Below are 22216 nucleotides of genomic sequence, written 5' to 3' on the forward strand. Positions count from 1 at the left end.
TTCCAAGTTGGTATATTCGAGAGAGTGATACGCATTAATCAAAAGGGAAAAGGGAAAGACTATCCCAGATATTTTAATAGTATCAGGAACAAAGATGACGCGAACCCCATCAAATGAAACGATATTTTCATTCAATTGATCGCAAAGTGTCTTCAATTAATAACTTGGCACTTACTTAAAAGGTTTAACAGAATTGGAGGCGACACATTTTGTACTGACAACACGTCATGAGATAACATCTTTTGTTTAAAATAACTTAATACACTAGAAAAAAATATGTCAAATATAAATAATTTTGTTTTCATGGAGAACAAATAGTTACAAAGCTCAACCGCATACCAAAGTTCAGTTAGAAGAGCTTTTTCTCTTTCTTGTAAATTAGAAGGTAAAACAAAAACAAAAACAAAAACCCACAAACTTAGGCTTGCTAGCGAATTGGGATACAGACTGGCTTAGTCCAAGGTATCCCAGTTTAAATAGCTACATGAATTGAAACAAACAACCAAAAGAAAAAACAAACACACACACACACACACACACAAAAACAAAGTTACTTGAATAGATACACCTTTGTGAGATAAAATGCAAATGTTGAAAGTCAGTCCACACATTATAGCCAAAATAAACTTTGTTCGTGTGTATCAACATATCTTACACAAACCTAGTGCCTGTATCTAGCTGGGTGTTATTTAAGGTGAATTTGACGGGATAGAGAGGGGGAAATAAAGCACTGTCTTCAAATAGGACTTCAGGAAACCAACAAGAAGGAACACAAGAAAAAGGGAATGGTGGCAACTAATACTGATTGAGCGCCTACTGTGTCTGGCACAGCGAGGCGCTGTACCTTCATTATTTCATTTGGTGGTCTTGTTTTCTTTTTCCTTTCCCCACATATTCTGCCCACCTCTGTCTTCTTAGGACAATGAGTGTAATTTTCTCCCTTTCTGACTTTTTCTTTTGTTCCCCAGGATCAAAGACAGGGCAAATAAATATATATATATATATATATATATATATATATATATATATACACACACACACATATATATATGGCAAATATATGATATATATATGGATATATATATATCAATTTCCAGATGCTTTTGGTATTGTTTTTCATAGTGAAGATCAAAATGGAGTGAGTGCATGGGAGATAAGGGGGAGGAGACACACCATCAATGGAATACAAGTAACATGCAAACCAGAATTTACTGTCAGCAGTCCAGACAGTTTTGCCATAATAATTTCTCAGAGAAATCATTGTCTGTGGCATTTTTTTGTGTTAATATTATTTTTCTCTTTCCCCGTTTTAATATTTTCTTTTCTTGCTCTTCCATACACGGTGGGTTTAAACTCAAAGCATCTGATTCAACGTAAAAGGAGGCCCGCCTCTCTCATCAAATTTCTTGTATTAACGTGAACTTCGCAGAAAAAAGTCAGTTTCAAAACCTGTGAACTTCCCAGCTGCGCACTTTTTTCATCTTAGTTTTTTAAATAAGTATACCTCTTCTTTCTGCTTCGCCTTCTTAGCGCATTTTTAAAAACATACATTTAAGTTGGTAACTCCCCCCAGTCTCTCGAGATTCGTCTGGGTTGTTTTTCCATATTTTTAAATGTATAAAATACTTTAATTTTAAAATTTGTTTTTGCTCCTTGGTTCTCCAATTTCAGCTTCTGCCAAATAGCAGTAAGAAATAAGTTCCCTTTCTCTTTTTCTCTCCGGTTTGTCTGTCGATTTTTTTGTTTGCTCATTTTTTTATTGTTAACAAGATTTTTTTTTCTATGCAAGAGTCCATCGTTGCAGCTTTGCGGTGAGCCAAACTCCGTGGTTCCAGCACTCCCCTGTCCAGTATCTCTCCAGACTCCCCCAAACCCGCTCCTACAAAACCGAATTCTAGGCCCTCCGGTAGGAAAACGAGCAGGAGCCACGGAGCCTGCGTGCCTTGTGAGATCCCTGGTCCTGCGTGGAGTCTGGCTCTCCGAGTCCAAGATGCGAAAGGGGACAAGGGATGGTCAGTGAGGCGGGAAGAGGGCCGGCTCCCGAGGTCTCAAAGGGGTAACGTAGAAGCAGCGGGGCGCGGAGGGCGTGCAGGCTGAGTGCCGCGGGGCAGGCGCGACATTGGTGCTGGCGTTGGCGTCACAGACCCAGGGCTGCCGCGTGCTTTTTGGCTTTCAGTCTGAGATCGGCGATGCTGGAGTTCTTGCTGGTGGTCTTGGCGGCTGCTGCGGCCGCCACTACCGAGGCGGCGGAAGCCGAATCTGCGGCCAGCGTGGCGAGCGGCAGTCCGAAGGGCGGTGCTGGGAACATCATGTAGGGCGCGTGCGCGGCCAGGTGCGGATGCAGGTGGTGGTGCGCGTGCGCCACAGCGCTGTCCAGCTGCAGCTGCGCCTGAACCTGAAAGGACAAGGGCGTCACGTTGCAATGACTATCCTAGGGTGACAACAGAATAGAAACAGAGCATTAACGGCGTCCAGCTTGGCCAGAGAGAGAGTTGGGTTGTGTTTGGGCACGGGGAGAGGGCATTTGGCTGTGCATCTTGTTCCGACAGTGACCTTCTCAGCCTGTTGCTGAATCTGGGGTTCCACATGGATACTCCAGTGTCCCCTGGGTCTCCGAAACTCGCTTAGGGTAGGCTTATTTCCCCAGACCCCGGGAACCCCCTTCTGCAGGAATGTGGCCGTCTCCCCTGGGAACTGGGCTGAAATGGTATATTGGAAACACTGCGGGTGAGGATCCTTACCCTCTTCTCTTGATGCTGCCATGCATCTCTTACCCCACTACCAAAACAACGGAGTATCAACAAGCAAACTACGCAACTTTTTAATGTCATTCAGGGAAGTTACTCCGTCTTCGCCACAATAGGCACAATTGTGAGTCGGTACTTCTAACTTTTATTGCCATGACAATTACCCAGAGATCTCGTTAAAATTTAGATTCGGATTCACAAGGTCTAGGTTGGGGCCTGAGATTCTGAATTTCTAACAATCTCCCAGACGATGTTGCTTCTGGCCCAAAGATTACCTTTTGAGTAGTAAAGGTCTCCTTTTAAAGTCACCCCTCCCTCTTTCTTCAGGCATTCTCTCTTGTTTCCAAAGCCAAGCATCAGGATGCCAGAGTCCTGTGGCACCAAGAGAGCTAAGATCTCCCTAACACCGACTCTCAATTCATGGGCACACCTATGTGTCTCCCCGGTCGAAGTCACTGGAGACTGAGAGCTAATTCATGACATCACAGCCATGCCAAGCAGGGGTCCTGGCTGAGGATAGGGAAGGTCAGACACTGGTTGGGAAAGGATTTCGCCCTCAGGCTTGGAAAGCGGGGAGTTCAGAGCACTGGGATTTCCCAGGATTAAATCATTGCTGCAGGCTGTCCTTTTAAAATGTACTCTTAAAGGTTTCTTTATGGCTAAGGGATTGCAAAGGCAGGGCAGCCCTGGGAAGACCAAGACTTCTCTCTTTACTAGAGATGAAGCTTTGTTTGCAGAAACAGATTAAAAACAAAAGAAAGAAGAAACGAAAGTATGAGCTGGTAGTACTTGTGTTTATTTTTCTTCTGTCAGTTATTTAATGTGACTAAGAGGTAGAAAATACCTAGAAAAGTATCTAGAGGGTTGCCTTAGAAATACCTTAGGACTAACCTCTGTATTGGTTTTGACAAAATCTTAATCAAAAGGCTTTTCCTTCCTCTCTCTCTAAGGGCAATCTTTAGTGTATTTTTAAAGGACCAGTTACTGCCCCCAGGCCCCTTCAGGGGTTCCCATGAGGACAGAAGGGACTAGGCATTCAGGCCCTTAATACCGTATAGGTTTTTAAAGAGTAGTGGGTCCACTATATCATCTCAAAATGATTCTCCAACTATGCAGACATTGACAGCTGGGCTCAGAGACAGGTGATGTTCAACAGTTCAAGCAAACATTCAGGTATTTTTATATTTAAAAACAGCTTGAAACTAGGCTGTACTTGCCTGCTGAAATGGCATCCTTAAAGCACCTACGTTGACATAGGGTGCGACTCTACAAGCTTCAAACTGGCTGGCAGCCCCTATGAGAACACCTGTAAAAAGTACAAAAGAAAAATAATATGAGGTTAACATTTGTAGCATTTTTCAGGGTTCCAAATGGTACAAGATAGAACTAATTCCTTTGAAAATGGACTATTATCTTTCTAAACTGCATCCAAAATTTGAATAAATATAACTTACTCCCAAACTTTAGGACTCCGTTAACAGCCTTTGAAGATTATTAAGTCAAGAACTATTGTCATTTTTGAGGTTTCTTTTTTTCTGTCATTGTAATAGTAATATTCACTACTTCTCTCTTTGCTCAGACTATCAAATGTTCCTTGTATAAGAAGCATACCTTTATGGAGTTGATTTTCTTGTTTTCTACATTTAGCTCTTCGATTTTGAAACCAAACCTATAGGTTGGAGGGGGAAAAAAATAAAACCTAGATGTTATGACTAAAATTTTTTTTAAATTACAAGAGTACAAAGAGAAAAGAGTCGTGGCTTAGATAAGAACTGGGAGATACAGCAAGCAATCTTTGAATAGTATAAAACAGCCTCAAATTCCAAAGTTAAACATGTAAATTAACTACAGAAATAGAAAGATAGATTTTATAGACTTTCACAAGATGGATTACTATTAGTCCTCATTTCATCTTTTCACATAACAGAGTACCCGTGGCCTAAAACTCTGCTTGGTACCTGATACCAACATGATAATGTGTTTAGATATTTGCCCAGTTAAGACCTGAGAAGAATGTGTTCATTAATAGCCTATAATGTTAATTAGCTTCGTCTTAAAGAAAAACGAAACACCAGAGCAAATAATGACTCTTTTGCGGAGAAGGAGTTGTAAGGGTTGGGGAGAGGTAATTAGTGTCATAAAAGCCTCACTCCAAAGAAGTTTAGAATTTCTCTGTTCCTCTGTGCAGCAGAGTGAAACACAGTAGCAGAATAATTGTGCACCATTATCATGATAATCTAATTTGCTTCTTTAGAAAAAGCCACTGCTTGCAGTTAGGATAGTAGGAAAACATGTAGAAAATAACTAAAATGTAAATAAAAGTATGAAACAACAATAAAGTTCACTTCTTAAGAGAAAAAAAGAAGAGCACTCAGCAAAAGGAGAGTGAAGTATGTTTAAAGCAAGTAACTCTTAGGTACTTTGTTCTCCTGGATGTTACCTGCTTAAACTTGACAACTTTTACAGGCAGTATGACAGATTTTTTAAAATTCAAATAAAGCGTGCTTTTGTATTCCACTTTCAATAATAAAGCATATTGATTGACTCACAAATTAAAGTTTTAAAAACCCCGTTAAAGTAAAAATACTGCTTCAGAGCTTTCATTGGTATGTTTTTGAAAGCAAGTGTCATAGTCAATGTAAATCTTCAAAAATTTCTCTGCTATTTGGTATAACAGAGGGTGGATTTTGTGCCAGGGTGGCATCCTTTCTGTAATTCACATGGCCTGAGGCTTCTTGCCTTTTTGTTCACCTAGAAGAGTTGGAATTAAGATACTAATAATCATAACTGTAATAATTATCATCATGTTTTTAAGGGGTTGCTGAGCCTCTGGAGATCTCAGTGCACAGAGCAAAGCAGGAGAGGCTTAAAAAGGAAGGCTCTGCTGCTGATGCTGTGATGACCAAGGCAGCCTATTATTACTTTTCCTCTTCAACGTGACTGCTCTGTTTTTTTTTTTTTCCTGATCCTATTACAAGATGTGGGGAAGCCCCTTAAGAATTGTGCATAGTTTGCTACAGATGGTGGTCTCTGTGCCCAGAGACTGAGGGAGTATCTGTTACAGCGATACTTTGTAACAGCTGCAGATGTGCGGGCCTAAAACTGCTCCATGTGTTCAAACAAATAATGACTATCATTTTATTCTATTTTATTATTTGAGCGGAAATACAATCTGAAACATTTAAATTTGTTCCCCCTAAAGCTAGAAGGATATGTGTATGTGAATGCACACAATTTGCTCTTTTAAATGCCCCCAAAGCCTATTTTTGCTATTACATTTGCCTCCACAACCAATAAAGAAAATCTGTTTCAGTCCCAACTTCATTGGATATGGCACGCGCTGGAGGGCAGGCTTTGGAAATATAAATACTAATATATGTGGTTTGTTTTAAAATCTAATTTATTTAGGGTCAGTTTCGTTGCCTTGGTTAAACGAATGAACAAAGAGTGACCAAAACGCGTTTATTTCTCCGCTATTTCACACACAGTTTGATATCGACTGCTAACAGCAGACTGTAAATTTCTGCACTTAACAGTTACTAATTTTCTTTATAGTCTGCACATCTATAAACCTAATTGGGATATCCGCTTGACAAACCTAGACCCTGCAGAGCAGATCTTCAAGGAAATCCAACTCCAGAGGGCAAAATACTCCTTGGAACTTTTAAGGCATCCAGAGATAAAACGTTTTCTGTGGGATTTTTTTTTTAAAGCCTTATAAAAGTAGGCCCATTAGGATTAAACCACATTAAAGTCAGCGCGAGGCAAGGGGGGTGTGGTTTATAGAAACTCTGGGAGAAAGCCCAGCACAGCTTTCTTCTTCTGGGAACATATGTTAGGATGGAAAAAAAAAAAAAAAAAAAAAGGGAGGGGAATGCTATAGGACTAAGATCTACTTTGGAAAATAAGACCTCTAGTAAAGATATCTCTTTCCTTCTCATCTTACAGCACACACTAGAACAGCCACTTCCCGAGTGTGTCCCCCAAGCCTCTTTCCAACCCCAGGCTCTCTCTGCTCCCTGGGCCCTGGACCTCCTGGCAGCTGGGTACCTGCACTCGGGCCTCCGACAGGCCCAGTCGCTGGCTCAGTTCCTCTCGCATGAAGGCGTCGGGATAGTGGGTCTCGTCAAAAAGCCTCTCCAGCTCATTGAGTTGTTCCAGGGTGAAATTGGTCCGACTTCGCCTCTGCTTGATTTTGGTCTGGCCTTCGTCCTCCATCCCTTTCGCATCCTCTTTGCGATCTTTCAGCTCCGGGGACACTGGAGGGGGCACCCCAGCGGGGCCACACGTGCATCCACACGAACACACACGAACACACACACACGCACACACACACACACACACACACACACACGGACGAAAACAGCACAGCAAATCCTGTTACCAGATTTGTCGCAAAAAAGAATAGAGAATCCTTCCCCCTCGTGGAATCCTGGTCCGGCTTCTCACCCCACCCGGAGGAAGAATATCCCGGGGAAGCGCAAAGGTCAAGTCTGAGCGGCCGCCTGGGGCAAGGTGGGCAGTCATCCACCACCTCCTCCACAAATGTACCTCGACTCACCGCCTCACTATCCACCCCACAGTCACCGGCCTTCCCCGGCAAACACCAAATGCTTTCCACTCACTTTCGCACTCACTTTCTCCGGAGCAATCACAGAAATCAAAGGCGCAGCGCCAGGCCTCTCACAGAGCAAGGTCTGGACATAAGGGCGCGGCAAGGCCACCCACTGGCCTCTCACACCGGCCATTCCCAGAAGGCTGGCTCGTTCTCAGGCCAGCTCTCACCACCTCTGGCTCTCTGCCTACCGCAAACTTGCTGGTCTAATTTAGGAACAATTGGGCCGAAAGGTATCAGCGAGAGCAACAGACCCCGGTGTTGTGCCGCACAAGGAGCAGCATCCGCAGACGCCCCTCGCTGCCCCTGGGATCGGGCCAAACCCTGCATAAGGTCCCCCGGACAGCCAGGTAATCTCCGTCCCCCCTGCCCGACCGGGGTCGCACGAGCACAGGCGCCCACGCCATGTTGGCCGCCCAAAGGGCTCGCCGCCCAAGCCGGGCCAGAAGGCAGGAGGCGGAAAACCAGCCTCCGGTGGCGGGCGAAAGCAACCGCTCTTTCTGTTCTCTCTTCGCCCTCCCTCGTGGAAACGCAGACTCGACCCTAAACGCTTAACCCACAGAGATCAACAGGTTCAAGCGGAATATTCGCGATCCTCGGTTTCTATTGGTTGCTCAAAGCCTTTTCATGCAACCAGCAGCTCGGATGTTTAATAAAATATGCATTTTTCTGCTCTGGGTTTGCACACATCCGTTGCCACTTTCCTGTCCTTCTCCTCCCTTTAAAAACAGGAGCTCTTCTAGTGTGAGTATATAGAGCCACCATATATATATCCCCCTGGAACTTCTATCCTCTGCGCCCGAATCAGAGACTCCGGTTTTTAAGAAGTCAAAGCTGAGTTTAGATAGTCGAGGCTGTTTGCAGTTCTTCCCAGCGCAGGATCCAGGCCAGCATGGGAGTTAAAAATCATTTCCGGAAGAGCCGGTCTGCAGAGAAATTAATACTTGCCCTGAGCTTGGAAATCGACAATCCCAGAAACTGCGCCCGCCGGGGGTTCAGACCTGAACCTCGCCATCAGGCGCGCTGGCGAACCTGTAGTTCGGGCCTGTAGTTGTGGACTCATGGCCGGGAGGCTGCGCTGGGCACCTTGACGGTAACTCCACCACTTTACAAATTTAGGAAGACCTGGTGCTGGTTTGGAGGAAGAAGAGTCGCTAGATCTCGGCCCTGCTGGGCATTCTAGCTACGGTGATCTTAAATATTGCCGTATTTTCCAGTTCTCAGAGTTAGTTTTGTGGACATTTGTCCTTTCTTTAGGAAGGAAGTGGATAACATTATAGTAAACATTATGGGCCAATTTAATAGCAAAGTATTTTTACTGATATTGTATTGAAATTTAAATATGAAAACACGCCCTTCAGATTCTGCCAATGAGGTGGGAAGGCTTTGTCTATTACATGTCATCTACACAGTGGATGCCACTCAAAGTTTTGGGGCTTTGAGGAGATGTCCAAATTTCAGGTTGATCAATAGACTTAATAAAATCTCTATTTTTGTCCCCAAATTTCCAAGTAATGATCTAAACAGGAACAGACCGTGTCATAAACAACTTAATTGCTTGCTTAAATATGTGATTCCACGCATGCCACGTATTTTCTTAATTGGAAAAATATGGCAGTACACCAGTTACTGCAGGCACCAAGTGCCAAATCAATTTTATTGTTGAACCCCTTTGAATTGGTATAGAACGCTCTGCTATTGAGATAAAGACGTTTCCTAACACTGAGCTAGCACCAAAGGATTTTTGCTCTAAGAGAACCGAGTACTGGGTGATTGAAAACACTAAAGGAATTGTGTAAATATAGATCCCCACCTTCCCCGCCCCCCCGCCCCCAACACACCAAGAAACCGAAACGCCTTGCCCGGGAGAAACAGCGTAGCCTGGACCTCAGCTTTCGTTGGCTTCCTTCTACCTTGAAAGAGAATGGGAAGTTTTGGCCCTAAGATTCAAAGATTCAGGGGCTCTGCGGAGTTCGAGGGGTCTTGGCGGCCCCAAATACCGAGGCGACCGGAGGGTTAAGCTTTCCACCTCTGCCCCTTCTCCCTCCCGGCAAACTCTGCGCTAGAGGCTAGCTTTAGTCCCGCCGTCTGGTCCAGCACCCCCCCTGCAGCCCAGCCCCGCGAACTTCCACGTCCGCCTGCGGGCCATCCGGGCTGCGGGCCCATCCTCCGGCTGGTGAAAAATGCATTTCGGTGGAATGGGAACATCTGGGAAGGGCGCGCACAAACCCCACACGCTTCCCCCCCCCCCCCACCACCCCCACAACACACTAGGACCCCACCCACGACCGAGCATACCACCGGACCCCCACCCTTCCACTATCACTCTAGCTGACAAAGCTGGGGTCCAGGGCCCTCTCCGTGTCCCTCTCCCCTCCCCGCTGGGCCTCGGAGTCCTCTCCCGCCCAAGAGGAGTCAGGAAGGCGGAAAGGGGAACCGCTGCCGAGGGTCAGTCAGGTCGTTACCCTCCGTCAGTCGCGGGCTGCCCGGCTCCCTGCTTCTCTCCGCGGCGCCCATGTCCAGCTCCCGGACAGGAGAGCGCCCTCCTCCAGCTCCTCCGCCTGCTCCTCCTCCTCCTACACCTCCTCCGCCTCCTCCGCCTCCGCCTCCGCCTCCTCCGCCGCCGCCTCCACCGGCCGCCCGGACTGCCGGGCTGCTGCGGTCGTCGCGGCCCGCCTCGGTGCAGCCGGTCGGCTCCTTGGCCCCGCGCAGCGGCCCGCTCTCCAGCACCTCGCGGTACGTGATCGCCTCCTTCTTCTCCTTCACTTTCTGGTCAAAAGACTTGGAGACGAACGCCGTAAGTTCTTCCATCGCCGCCGCACGTCAGCCCGGCGCTCAACCTCTGCCAGCAGAGCCCCGCTCTTTTTTTCCTTCTTCTTTTTTTACTGCTCCAGCCCCCCCAATAATAACACATCAATGGGACAAGAGGTGGGGGAGGAGAGGGAGGAGGAGGAAGAAGAAGAAAAAGAGGAGAAGAAAGAAGAAAGAGGAGGAGAAGTAGAAGGAGAAAAAGAAGTAAGAAGAGGAGGAGGAGGAAGAGGAGGAGGAGGGGGAGAAGGGTGAGGAGGAGAGGGAGGAGGAGGAGGAGAAGAGAAGGGGCGGGGGCCGCCGGAGGGAAATGGGAACTGATGCTTCCCTGCCGGAGCGCGCTTGTTCAATGTTAAGATCTTTGACAATTCTTCCTGCGGAGAGTTCAGATCTGATAGCGACGCTGCGCTTGAAGTCTCACTATTTATACTTCCTAAAGGCGGCCTCTTGTTCTGAGTAAATTACCTCCCCTCGCAACTCGGAGTGAGCCCCCTTCCCGGGTAGCAGTCGCGCCTCTACCGGGGGTTGGGGAGGGGAAAAGGAGAGAGAGAGAGAGAGAGAGAAGAGAGAGAGAGAGATTGGAGTTCGGGCGGGCTGGGGCTGGAGTGGTAGGGCAGCACAGAGGGACTGGAGGGGGCGGGGAGAGAAGGCCGGTCCCCGGCCGCTCAGGTTTTCAGATAGCCCCTGCCGCCTGTGCTCTTGGCCATTAATCCAGGATTGACAAGAATCCCTAATTAATTTAATTAGGCGTGGATTTTGCGTTGGTGTCACGACTTAGTTAAACACTGGGGAGCTGGATAGACCCCGCGGGGTGGGGCCAAGAGGAAACTGACAAGTGCGCAGCTCTTAGAGTCAGTCAGGTATCCCGACACTGCATCGTTCCCTACAGCCTTGCTTCGAGTCAGGGTGCCTCGCAATGCTCAGCTTTGCATTGCTTTTCCTCGTCCCTGCCCTGCATCAACCGCCCAGCAGTTTACAGGCCCCGCATACTGACTCTGCATCCCAATTCTGCATCCCCGCCTCTCCCTCACAATCCCACCCCTGCCGGCCGTAGCTCCACCGCCCAGCATCATCCTGCCCAGAGTCAGGGTTGCCTGCACCTTCTCCGACCCGCGCAGCTTCTCTTAGGAGCTTCCCGGCTCGTAGGCAGGCTGAGTCCGGGTCTTCTCCAAGCTTCTCGCCCCTCGGTCCGTGTTATTCGCTCTATTATTCGAGTCCTGGAGCCCAGCTGACTCCTCTATGGACAGACCCCGTTAAAAGGGACCGGTCGATTTAACAAGTTTCCCGAGCAGCTGTTAGCTGACAGATCTCATTTTAAAGTGTTTCCTTAGCGCCCGGTCAAGGACAGCTCGACTTCGTTCGTTTCCTCTCTGAGGTCTCAGAACTCCCACCCTTCTCCCTTACTCTCTGCACCCAGACCCCTCTATGGTGAATTACAGGACTTCTTTAGCATCTTGGGAAACATCCGAGTTTATTTACTAATTTGAAAAACAAAAGATTATCCCTCTTCGAGTCTGAAAAAAAAAATCGACGTTAAGTTTGTACCCCCTCTAATTTCATTTATTGCGGAGTGCTAAAAAAGAGACGCTCGCCAGGAGTAAAGGTCTCTCTCCCCCCCCCCCCGCCCCCCGCTTACGATTTAAAATTCTATTTCTGGGCTATTTTCATCGGAACGGTTTGTTACATTAGAGGAACATCTATATTCCTTAGTCATTTGTATTGTGCCGGACAGGGCTTGCTGTGAGAAGTGTGGCTATGCAAATACATACTCACAAAAGAATATTTACATATAATAAGTTATATTTAAGTGTGTAAACAAATATACCTATTTAAGTGTGGCTTAGGGGACATTTTCAAGTACTCTGAATATTAATGCAGACTTTCTGGAAGTTAAAGGTAACTTGATCATTATTTTGGACCTAATACTCTTAGTAAAAATAAGAGGAATTACAGAACATTCATATGTATATCTTCCATATATTGGTTAAGGCATCGAATTAGCAGATAATTTAAGAAGTTCCATCAAAACAACCTGAAACACTTGCAAAAAGAGAACACAATTATAACTTAATATATTAGTGTTTCTCAAATAGATGTAAATAGAAGCTGGATATAACCTTATGTTATACTACAATACTCACATTAAAATGTTCATGTTTGGTGAATTTAAGGATTATGGATATCATACTTTTTAGAAACGTTTTGCCTTTTTAAAACATTTCATTTTTTGCCACTTTTAGGAGAGCTAATGTCTATAATTTTTCCGCAGCTATAGCTTTTAGGTATGAATACATTGTATCAGTACTTGCTTTTGTTTTGTTACACCACAAAAGGGACAAAGTTTCCAAAGTTATACGAATTTAAAAACAATTTCACATTGAGTCTTGTGTTATTCTCTGTAACTATTTTCTGATATTATCAGAGGAAAATAATCATACAACTTTAGTCCTTTGTAAAAATCTGTTTTTAAGATTATTTAGCAGAAGGGCCAGTAATGGGGTGAGCTAAGAGGATATAGTACTCAAGGTGCTCTCAAACTGAGGTGTTAAATACATATTCACAAATAACTCAAAAATAACCACTGTTAGAAGTCGGTTAAGGAATCAGGAGACCCACCAGCTACCTGTTTGCCTTTTTAAGTACATGACTTTTAGGTTTGAACTCATATTTCATCCACTGAGCTTGAGGGAAAGATGACCACTTTAAAGGTAATCAGGGAAGTCACAGACACAACTATTGTGTAATTCAAACCAATAGATTTTCCCATGATCTCAGCTTTTTGGCTCATTGCATACTTAGGAATAGTAGTGTTGATAACAGATGGAGCTATGAGAAATCTTCAGTGTCTGACCACAGATTCCCACTGGCCTAAGGGAAGTTACTTTAAAAAATATTTCAATGTTTTGAATTCATATACTAATAAATGCTCACAAAGTTCCAATGATGTTGTTTCATTAAACAGCAAATATCTTCCAGAGACAGGACATTTCAAAATACAGTTTTTGTTTTAAAAAAAAATTTATGGTAAAGCTCAGCTGACAGTCTGTGGACAGATGCACAGGTTCCAATAAAATTCAGGACCCCAAGGGTTTTCCCAGCTCTTGAATTATTTAAAATATACACGTAGTGTTGTAGTAGTTAAGTTTTAAAACGGTGCCTCAAAACTGGCTAGTTAAGGTACATTATTTATGAAAAATATATTGTGGAGGTGATTTTTCACCATCTCAAATGTCTGCGGAAAACTGTCGCTTGGTTATCTAGCAGAGGTGAATGAGCTGATTCTCATAGTCGACCAAAACCCAGGCCAACAATTTATTTATCTTTTTAGCTTTGCTTAAATGAGGAAAAATTTTCATGTAAGGAAAAACAAGTAATGTAGTATGAATTACAGAAAATGCTGAGTCTCTTTAATTTCTATTGGTTTAAATAAAAAAACTCCACACACCTACAAATTTGATTTCTCTTTCAGAAGAAACCGCTCCCCGCCTCGCCTCAGGCCAGCTCTCTCCTATTCCTCTACTAACCAGTTACTTTAATCTGAGAAACTAATTTGCACTCAACTTGTGAGTGCCTTCACCTTCAGGGCAGAAGAAACACCGACTTTTAATGCATTTTTGTAAATAAATCATTACAATTTAATCACACACGACTCTATGCAGACACACTCTCATGATTTATTATCGTTGGGCGAGTTTCCCCCTCCCCCAGCGTGAGATAACCAATTTTGTTTCGGGTAGGTGTCATAAACATAACTTCCTACGATGCAGATTTGTTTACTGATTACCCATGACGATAACGACGACTACTAAGACAATAACACTCTCCAGTCCCACCTTTATTGCTTTTGGTAACAATAAAATCAAAATAAACAGGCACGCAAAACAAACGCCAAACAAAAAATTGGCAGCGTTACAATCTACTCCCTCGGCATTCCCAGCGCCTGGCAGCATCCATCGATGCACTCGGTATCTCGGCTGAAGCTGCCTGGCGCTAGAAGCAGGAAGGCGCTGAGCTTAAACTGAAGCAAGTTCGGTGGACGCCGGCGGCGCCCTGATCTAAAGAAACGACTCAGGGTCTGCGGCGCTTGCACGTCAACGGAAGGTGTGAGCCCAAAGGTCTGGACCCAGGTGATGCCCACGACCAGGGCCTGGGGAACGGCGCCCGTGGCTGCGGGGCTCCGAGGCCCTGATCCGGCGAGAGGCGACATGGGGCCTGGCGCAGTTTGCGGCTCGGTGTCGGTGGCGGGTGGGCGGTGGCCTCGCGGCGTGCGCAGTGTCATTGTGCGCATGCGTCCCGCACCTGGGAGGCTCCGGACTTCCTGGGTCAAGGCTGGTGGCTGTAGGGTGGGTGGGTGGCCGCAGGCCTCAAGCTTGGCCTTCTGTCTTGAGGACATGTCGGAGAGTTCGCCGACTCCCCTCGCCCCACGTTCCTGGCTCTTCATAGCTGCTTTTGGGTTTCCTGGCTCATCTTGCAATATAAGCCTGGCGCTTCCTCACTAGCTCTAGGTAGGGTGGAGCAAGAGGGAGGCTGGATTCTGGTGCCCTCTATCCCATCCACTCCACTGTCCCTGCCTTAGATCTGGCTCTCTTTCTGATTCCGCCCTACCCTTTCTGGCTCACACTGGCTTGCTGAGAGAAGTGGTGCAGGGTGAAATAGACGTTCCTCTCTTGAAATATAAATATGCTCGCCTTGAACACACTATATATTCCTTTGACTTCTGTACTGGTGGCCATGTGACCAAGAGCATATGGCTCTGTTTGCTTTTGCAAGATGTTACAATGCACCGTAAGGCATGTTGCCTGCTCTTGATTTTAGGTTAACCTTGAGGTAATTTTTCTCTCAGAGGTTGTGTATCTTTAAATGCACACTGGAAACCTAAACAAAAAAATATTTTTTTACACTTTCAGAATTAGCAGTAACCCAATTGTGTTCCAGCTAACTAGGTAGTAGATAAATAAATTCAAATGTCTTATGTTGTCACAAGAAAGCATTCGAGTTGTCATCTTTGAACTTAGAGGTATTATAAAAGCTCTAAGTGAAGGAGGTAAGCAGAGTTTCCAGGTTTAAGATTTGGAGCAGGTGTGACAGTTGCAACCTTGGGGGAAACTAGGTATCCTTTAAGAGCCTCTCTAGTCTTAGAGTTTATAAATATTCACTTCCTTTGCAGGCAAAAATTCATACTAAGTGATATAACACTTTATGTTTTTCAATAAGAGGGCTAAAAATGTTAGAATCTGAAAACGACAAAAACAGCTGGCACCTTCTGTTAATTGGCCTTGCCAACTCAACCAGTCTCACAAAGAGGGGTGTTATGAATTGGAAAAGTTCTGAAAGCGGGTTGTTATAGTAGATCTATAGTTGTATTTCCTCCTTTCATGTTCAAACCATTGGGGATAAATTCCTATGATTGATCATGCTTTTTTAAAAAGAGAGATGCTTGCAAGTTTTTAATTGTGATGGGAGAAGTGTTTTGACAGAATTCTTTATCTCTTTTGAGATAAAGAGTTGTGTACTTGTTTATGGATTTCTTAATATGTTAGTTTTCACCCCATTTTTACTTTTCTTCTTTGAGGTGGATTTCCCATTGAAATGACCATTCTTTTCACTTTTTCTGGTCATGTGTCCAGAATCAAGAAAATTATAGTTTGATATACTAATGAGTGAGTAGTGGAGAAGTAATTATAAGCTATCATGTCCTTTGGGAATCTTTGTTATCTCAAACTGATTGCTTGTTTTCTGAAAGAGATAACTGCTTCTTGTACCCTTATCAATAACTGGACAAAGGAACTACTTGTGTAGTCCTTTGAGTTCTCTTTTCTTTAATGACTACATGTTGGCTTTACCTCTTCAGTCAGGCACCTGAACTTTACATTAAGATATTTCTGTAAATTGATCTCCTCCTGTAGTCATTACATGCCGTGGCTTCAATTCTGTAGTGGGAGTAGTTGGGTGAGTTTTGCAACCATGAGACTACAACCAGGAAGAACTAGAGTGAGAACAGGAAACCAAGAGCTATAGGAGCTCTGTCCCATGTTGTCTCTTTCACCTACAGATAGATTGAAAATTGTTAGCTTGTGGGACTCTAAAAGCCTGTGCTCCATTCATCATTCATTGCCCTTATCAGAAAGAACTATCAGTGTGTCTTTCCATTCATTGCACCTTACTGGTGGAGTTAAGTATAAAGAATTCTTCCTTACTAGGAGTATGTAATATAAATTGATTACCATGTCTTGAACTGGCAAGTATATTTAATTACATGCTGATGACATTGTGGAAATCTAGGGGTAAGTTTATGTCTGTGGTGGTGAGTAGGACTTCAGTACCTGTCATTTATAGAGAAGACAATTTTGGGATCTACCTTGTGATTTGCTGTTAGTATTCACTCTCTTTTGTGAATAAATGTTTGAAGTTAACTATAACAAAGAAATATGGTGACCTTTTGCTTTCTTTTATTGGGATTAATTATATTTCAGTGTAATTTTTCTGAAATGTAAATGTGTCACTTGAAATATTTATAGTTTTGTCACAGTGGTTTTTCAACCTTTTCTTGGTTTCTCTAAGGAAGGATTTATTTTAAGTTCTGGGGTACATGTGTAGGATGTGCAGGTTTATTACATAGGTAAACATGTGCCATGGTGGTTTACTGCACCTAAATATTAAGCCCAGCATGCGTTATCTATTTTTCCTGATGCTCTCCCTTCCCCCTTGCCCCCACCGCAGGCCCCATTGTGTGTTGTTCCCCTCCCAGGTCCATGTGTTCTCAATGTTCAGCTCCCACTTATGAGTGAGAACATGCGGTGTTTGGTTTTCTCTTCCTGCGTTAGTTTGATGAGGATAATGGCTTCCAGCTCCATCCATGTCCCTGCAAATGATGATCTCATTCTTTTTTTGTGGCTCCATAATATTCTGTGGTATATATGTACCACATTTTCTTTATTCAGTCTATCATTGATGGGCATTTAGTTTGATTTTATGTCTTTGCTATTGTGAATAATGCTGCAGTGAACATAAACGTGCATGTGTCTTTATAACAGAATGATTTCTATTCCTTTGGGTATATACCCAGTAATGGGATTGCTGGGTCAAATGGTATTTCTGGTTCTAGGTCTTTGGGGAATCACCACACTGGTGATTCCTCAAAGAATCACCCGTTCTGGACGATGCCTCTGACATCATCTTCCACAATGGTTGAACTAATTTACATTCTCACCAACAGTTTGTTAATAAAAGTGTTCCTGTCTCTCCACAGCCTTGCCGGCATCTGTTGTTTTTTGACTTTTTTTTCTTTTTTTGAGATGGGAGTCTCGCTCTGTCACCAGGCTGGAGTGCAGTGGCACGATCTCGGCTTACTGCAACCTCTGACTCCCTGGTTCAAGCAATTCTCCTGCCTCAGCCTCCCGAGTAGCTGGGATTACAGGCACGCTTCACCATGCCCAGTTAATTTTTGTATTTTTAATAGAAACAGGGTTTCACCATGTTGGCCAGGATGATCTGCATCTCCTGACCTGGTGATCCGCCCCCCTCAGCCTCCCAAAGTACTAGGATTACAGGCGTGAGCCACTGCGCCTGGCTGTTTCTTGACTTTTTAATAATTGCATTCTGACCAGCATGAGATGATACCTCATTGTAGTTTTGATTTGCATTTCTCTAATGATCAGTGATGTTGAGTTTTTTCTCATATGTTTGTTGGCCGCATAAATGTCTTCTTTTGAGAAGTGTCTGTTCATGTTCTTTGCCCATTTTTTAATGGGATTGCTTTTTTTTTTCTTGTAAATTTGTTTAACTTCCTTATAGACTCTGGATATTAGACCTTTGTCAGTTGTATAGGTTGCAAAAATTTTCCCCTATAGATTTTCTGTTCGTTCTGATGATAGTTTCTTTTGCTGTGCAGAAACTCTTTAGTTTAATTAGATCCCATTTGTAATTTTTGTTTTTGTTGCAATTGCTTTTGACATTTTTGCCATGAAATCTTTGCCCATGCCTTTGTCCTGTGTGGTATTGCCTAGATTTTCTTCTAAGGTTTTTATAGTTTTGGGTTTTACATTTAAGTCTTTAATCTATCTTGAGTTAATTTTTTGTGTAAGATACAAGGAAGGGGTCCACTTTCAATTTTCTACATATGGCTAGCCAGTTCTCCCAGTACCATTTATTAAATAGGGAGCCCTTTCCTCATTGCTTGTTTTTGTCAGGTTTGTCAAAGAACAGATGGTTGTAGATGTGCGGTCTTATTTCTGAGTTCTCTATTCTGTTCTATTGGTCTATGTGTCTGTCTTTATACTAGTACCATGCTGTTTTGGTTACTGTAGCCTGGTAGTATATTTTGAAGTCAGGTAGCGTGATGCCTCCAGCTTTGTTCTTTTTTGCTAAGGATTGTCTTGACTATATGGGCTCTTTTTTGGTTCCATATGAATTTTGAAATGGTTTTTTTCTAATTCTGTGAAGAATGTTAATAGTAGTTTGATGGGAATAGCATTGAATCTTTAGGTCACTTTGGGTGGTATGGCCATTTCCACGATATTGATTCTTCCTATCTATGAGCATGGAACGTTTTTCCACTTGTTTGTGTCCTCTCTGATTTCCTTGAGCAGTGGTTTGTAGTTCTCCTTGAAGAGGTTCTTCACTTCCCTTGTTAGCTGTATTCCTAGGTATTTTGTTCTCTTTATAGCAGTTGTAAATGGGAGTTCATTCATGGTTCGGCTCTCTGCTTGTCTGTTGTTAGTGTATACGAATGCTAGTGATTTTTGCACATTGATTTTGTATCCTGAAACACTGCTGAAGTTGCTTATCAGCTTAATAAGCTTTTGAGCTGAGATGATGAGATTTTCTAGGTATAGGATTATGTCATCTACAAAGACAATTTGATTTCCTGTGTTCCTATTCGAATACCCTTTATTTTTTTCTCTTGCCCGATTGCTGTGGCCAGAGTTTTCAATACTATGTTGAATAGGAGTGGTGAGAGAGGACATCCTTGTCTTGTGCTGGTTTTCAGGAGGAATTCTTCCAGCCTTTTTTCATTCAGTATGATATTGGCTGTGGGTTTGTTGTAAATGGCTCTTGTTATTTTGAGGTATGTTCCAAGGAAGAATTTTGTTATCTTTCATTAACCTGTGTTAAATGTAATCAACCAGCTTTCTATTACAGATAAATTATGTTGTTTGTAATTAGAACAAATAAAAAATTTATACTCACCTTCTCCTGTTCTCTTTTTTTGGTCACCCCCAAGACAGATAGATCTGTGTCCCTTCCTTTTTTTCTACTTGTTTGTGCCTTAGTCAGAGATGTAGTATAAAGGACAGAAATAGAGAATGGGAATGACTGTAGGTATCTTTGAGCAGTGGTTCTCAAACATTTTAGTCTTAGGGTCTCTTTACACTCTGAAACATTGTTGAGGACTCCAATAACTTTTATTTATTTGGATTATATCTATGAATATTTACCTTATTAATTAAAACAAAATTTTGAAATCTTCATGAATTCACTTAATAACAATAAACCCAAAATATGGTAACATAAATAATATCTTTGATATGAAAAATAACTGTTTTCCAAAACAAACTTAGTGACAAAAGTGGCATTATTTTCCTTTTTTGCATATCTCTAATGTCTGGTTTAATAGAAGATGGCTGGATTGTCATATCTGCTTCTTCATTCAATCTATTGAGATAAATTGTTTTGATTGAAGTTTATGAAGAAAATCTGGCTTTACACAGATAAGTGTTTTAGTAACCCTTTTCAGGTAATTATGTCTTTTGTATTACACCAAAAGTTGATTAAGTGTTAATTTCTTGAAGTTCTGTTTTAATATGGTTTTTGAAACCATATGGATGACCTTTGGTACTCCGTTATGTTAAAATCTATTGGTCTGACTTACACTCTGAATGGATCTTTACCCATGCATGATTTTGTGACATTTTGCATTGGCCATTTGGAAAATATTGGCTCACTGAGTTAGGCATAACTTTCTAATGTTAACGCACTTCATTATATATCAAAAATTCACGTTTGTTAATATCACTGATGATCTCGGAAGTTTTTAAGTATTCAGAAGCTATCATTCTCATGGTGGCAGTACAAATTATCTAAACTTCAAATTTTTGCTTGCGAGCTTGAATTTTATCATCAGCAACGAATATTGTTTTCCTTGAAATGGAAGGATCCCTTCATTTTCGAGAAAAGGTTTTCCAGATACTCAAGTCTGCATAATTATAGTGAGTTTTTAAAATAAAATAATGTTTCATAATAAAAGCAGCTAATTCAAGTTGCAATTCAGTTACACAAATGCTTGTTCTTGAAATAACCAGCATTCTTCAATATATGGCAGAAGTTATGTGTATCTCTCATTTCATAACAATATTAAAAAACGTGTATATACTCAAGAGTGGAAATTTAGTAAAATTTATGATTTTTACTGCTTTATTGAGGACACTCTTAATTGAAATTGCTTTTTTTTTTTTTTTTTAAACTGTGACTGTATGGCAGTGAAGGATACACTGACTACTAAGTATAATTTGGTGCCTTTGCCTTGATTTGTGCTAAGGTGCCAGCAGTTTTGTCCACTATTACGTTTGCCCCATCAGTGCAAAAGTCAGCACAATGAAAAAGGTAAATAATGTTTTAGTGTTATAGTGAATATAGTTTTGACTTCTTGAGTCCCCTGAAAGTGTTATAGAGATCTCCAAGGGTCTACAGGCCTCATTTTGAAAATTGCTGGTACTAGAATGTAAGCTTCTATAGGGAAATGATTTTTTTTCTCTTGTTTATTGATGTATCGCTTATATGCTGTCAGTCTGGGATGTCTATCCTATCTTCAGTATAAGATTACTCATGGAGCACACTGTCTAGTAACTTCATGAAAAGGGGAGAGTGTGGGGTATAATTTTGAGACCTTACATGTCTGAAAATGTCTTTATTCTAATCTGGTAGCAGAGCAGTGATTTGGCTGGGTAGAGATTCTAGGTTGAGATTTGTTTTCTCAGCATTTTAAAGGCTAGTCTCCTTTGTTTTCTGTGTTGTGAAAACCCATATGCCTTTTATTGTGCTACCCATATTTTTTTATCTTTAGAAATTTCTAGGATCTTCTCTATATTCGTGGTGTCTGAAGTTTTTATGAGATATACTTGGTGTGTCTTTTTAGAAAAATCATTGTCCCAGGGACTTAGGGCAATTTCATCTTTCAATTCTGGAACTTTGAAACAAGGACTTACTCTGTCGCCCAGGCTAGAGTGCAGTAGGGTGATTGCAGTTCACTGCAGCCTGGACCTTCTGGGCTCAGGCGATCCTGCTGCCTCAGCCCCCTCAAGTAGCTGGGACTACAGGTGTGCACCACCATGCTCAGCTTATTTTTTGTAGAGACAGGGGTTTCACCATGTTGCCTAGGCTGGTCTCAAACTCCTGGGCTCAAGCAGTTCACCCACTTTGGCCTCCCAAAGTGCTGATATTACAAATGTGAGCCACCATGCCTGGCCTGGAAATTTAATTTTTGGGTAATTTTCCTTCATCCCTTTTCTCCTGTTTTTTAAGACAGGATCTCGCCCTATCACCCAGGCTGGGGGTACAGTGGTGGGATTATAGCTCACTGCAGCCTCGAACTCCTGGGGTCAAGGTGTCCTCCCATTTCAGCGTTCAGAGTAACTGGGACTACAGGCCTATGCCATTATGCTGAGCTTTTCTATTTTTTTTTAATAGAATGCATATCTGGTGCATTTTGGACCTCCAGATTGATCCTCTTCTGTTTGTAAAATGTCTGTCTCTTTTTCTTTCTTTCTTTTTTTGAGTCCTTTAACCTCTTTTCCAACCTTACTGTTTTTGTTGTCTGTTTTTTTGAGACTGGGTCTCACTCTGTCTCCCAGGCTGGAATGCAGTGGCACAATGTTGGCTCACTGTAGCCTTGCCCACTTGGGCTCCGGTGATCCTCTTGCCTCAGTCTGCTGAGTAGCTGGTACTACGAGTATGCACCACCACGCCCAGCTAATTTTTGTATTTTTTGTAGAGACCAGTTTTCACCATGTTGGCGGGGCTGGTCTCAAACTCCTGGACTCAAGTGATC

General features: G+C 43.0%; 2 protein-coding genes across 14 annotated transcripts in view; one reads left to right on the forward strand and one right to left on the reverse strand.

The window, feature by feature from the left end:
- Nucleotides 1–279: 279 nt before the first annotated feature.
- SHOX2 (SHOX homeobox 2) lies at nt 280–7890 on the reverse strand. 2 transcript variants are annotated; one of them, XM_063722308.1, is made up of 5 exons: nt 7373–7890; nt 6798–7006; nt 4359–4416; nt 3965–4053; nt 280–2395 (listed from the first exon to the last, which is right to left on the reverse strand). In XM_063722308.1, coding segments are annotated over exons 1-5 (615 nt in total). In that variant the 5' UTR covers nt 7374–7890; the 3' UTR covers nt 280–2137. The 2 variants fall into 2 exon arrangements, with proteins under 2 accessions (XP_063578378.1, XP_063578377.1); XM_063722307.1 differs by having other exon boundaries at nt 280–2431; nt 7373–7509.
- Nucleotides 7891–9497: 1607 nt separating this feature from the next.
- Nucleotides 9498–22216, forward strand: part of RSRC1 (arginine and serine rich coiled-coil 1) — a 424026-nt gene continuing 411307 nt past the window's right edge. For 6 of the 12 annotated variants that reach the window (XM_054552914.2, XM_063722299.1, XM_063722300.1 and 3 more), the window contains exon 1: nt 9498–10098. In XM_054552914.2, coding sequence (XP_054408889.2) covers nt 9546–10098 — 553 coding nt within the window. In that variant the 5' untranslated portion in view covers nt 9498–9545. Of the gene's footprint in view, nt 10160–10356; nt 10378–14160; nt 14298–22216 lie in introns of those variants that run through there. The other 6 variants (XM_054552913.2, XM_063722305.1, XM_063722306.1 and 3 more) reach the window with 5 other exon arrangements.

Source organism: Pongo abelii, chromosome 2 (assembly GCF_028885655.2).
Source record: "Pongo abelii isolate AG06213 chromosome 2, NHGRI_mPonAbe1-v2.0_pri, whole genome shotgun sequence".
Classification (NCBI taxonomy): Eukaryota; Metazoa; Chordata; class Mammalia; order Primates; family Hominidae; genus Pongo; species Pongo abelii.

Bases quoted from the DNA above. Each gene is read 5' to 3' on its own strand.
- SHOX2 (XM_063722307.1), bottom strand. The intron at 4,417-6,797 runs GTACCCAGCTGC...TCCAACCTATAG, and splicing joins TGTCGGAGGCCCGAGTGCAG to GTTTGGTTTCAAAATCGAAG. The intron at 4,054-4,358 runs GTATGCTTCTTA...TACTTTTTACAG, and splicing joins AGAAAATCAACTCCATAAAG to GTGTTCTCATAGGGGCTGCC.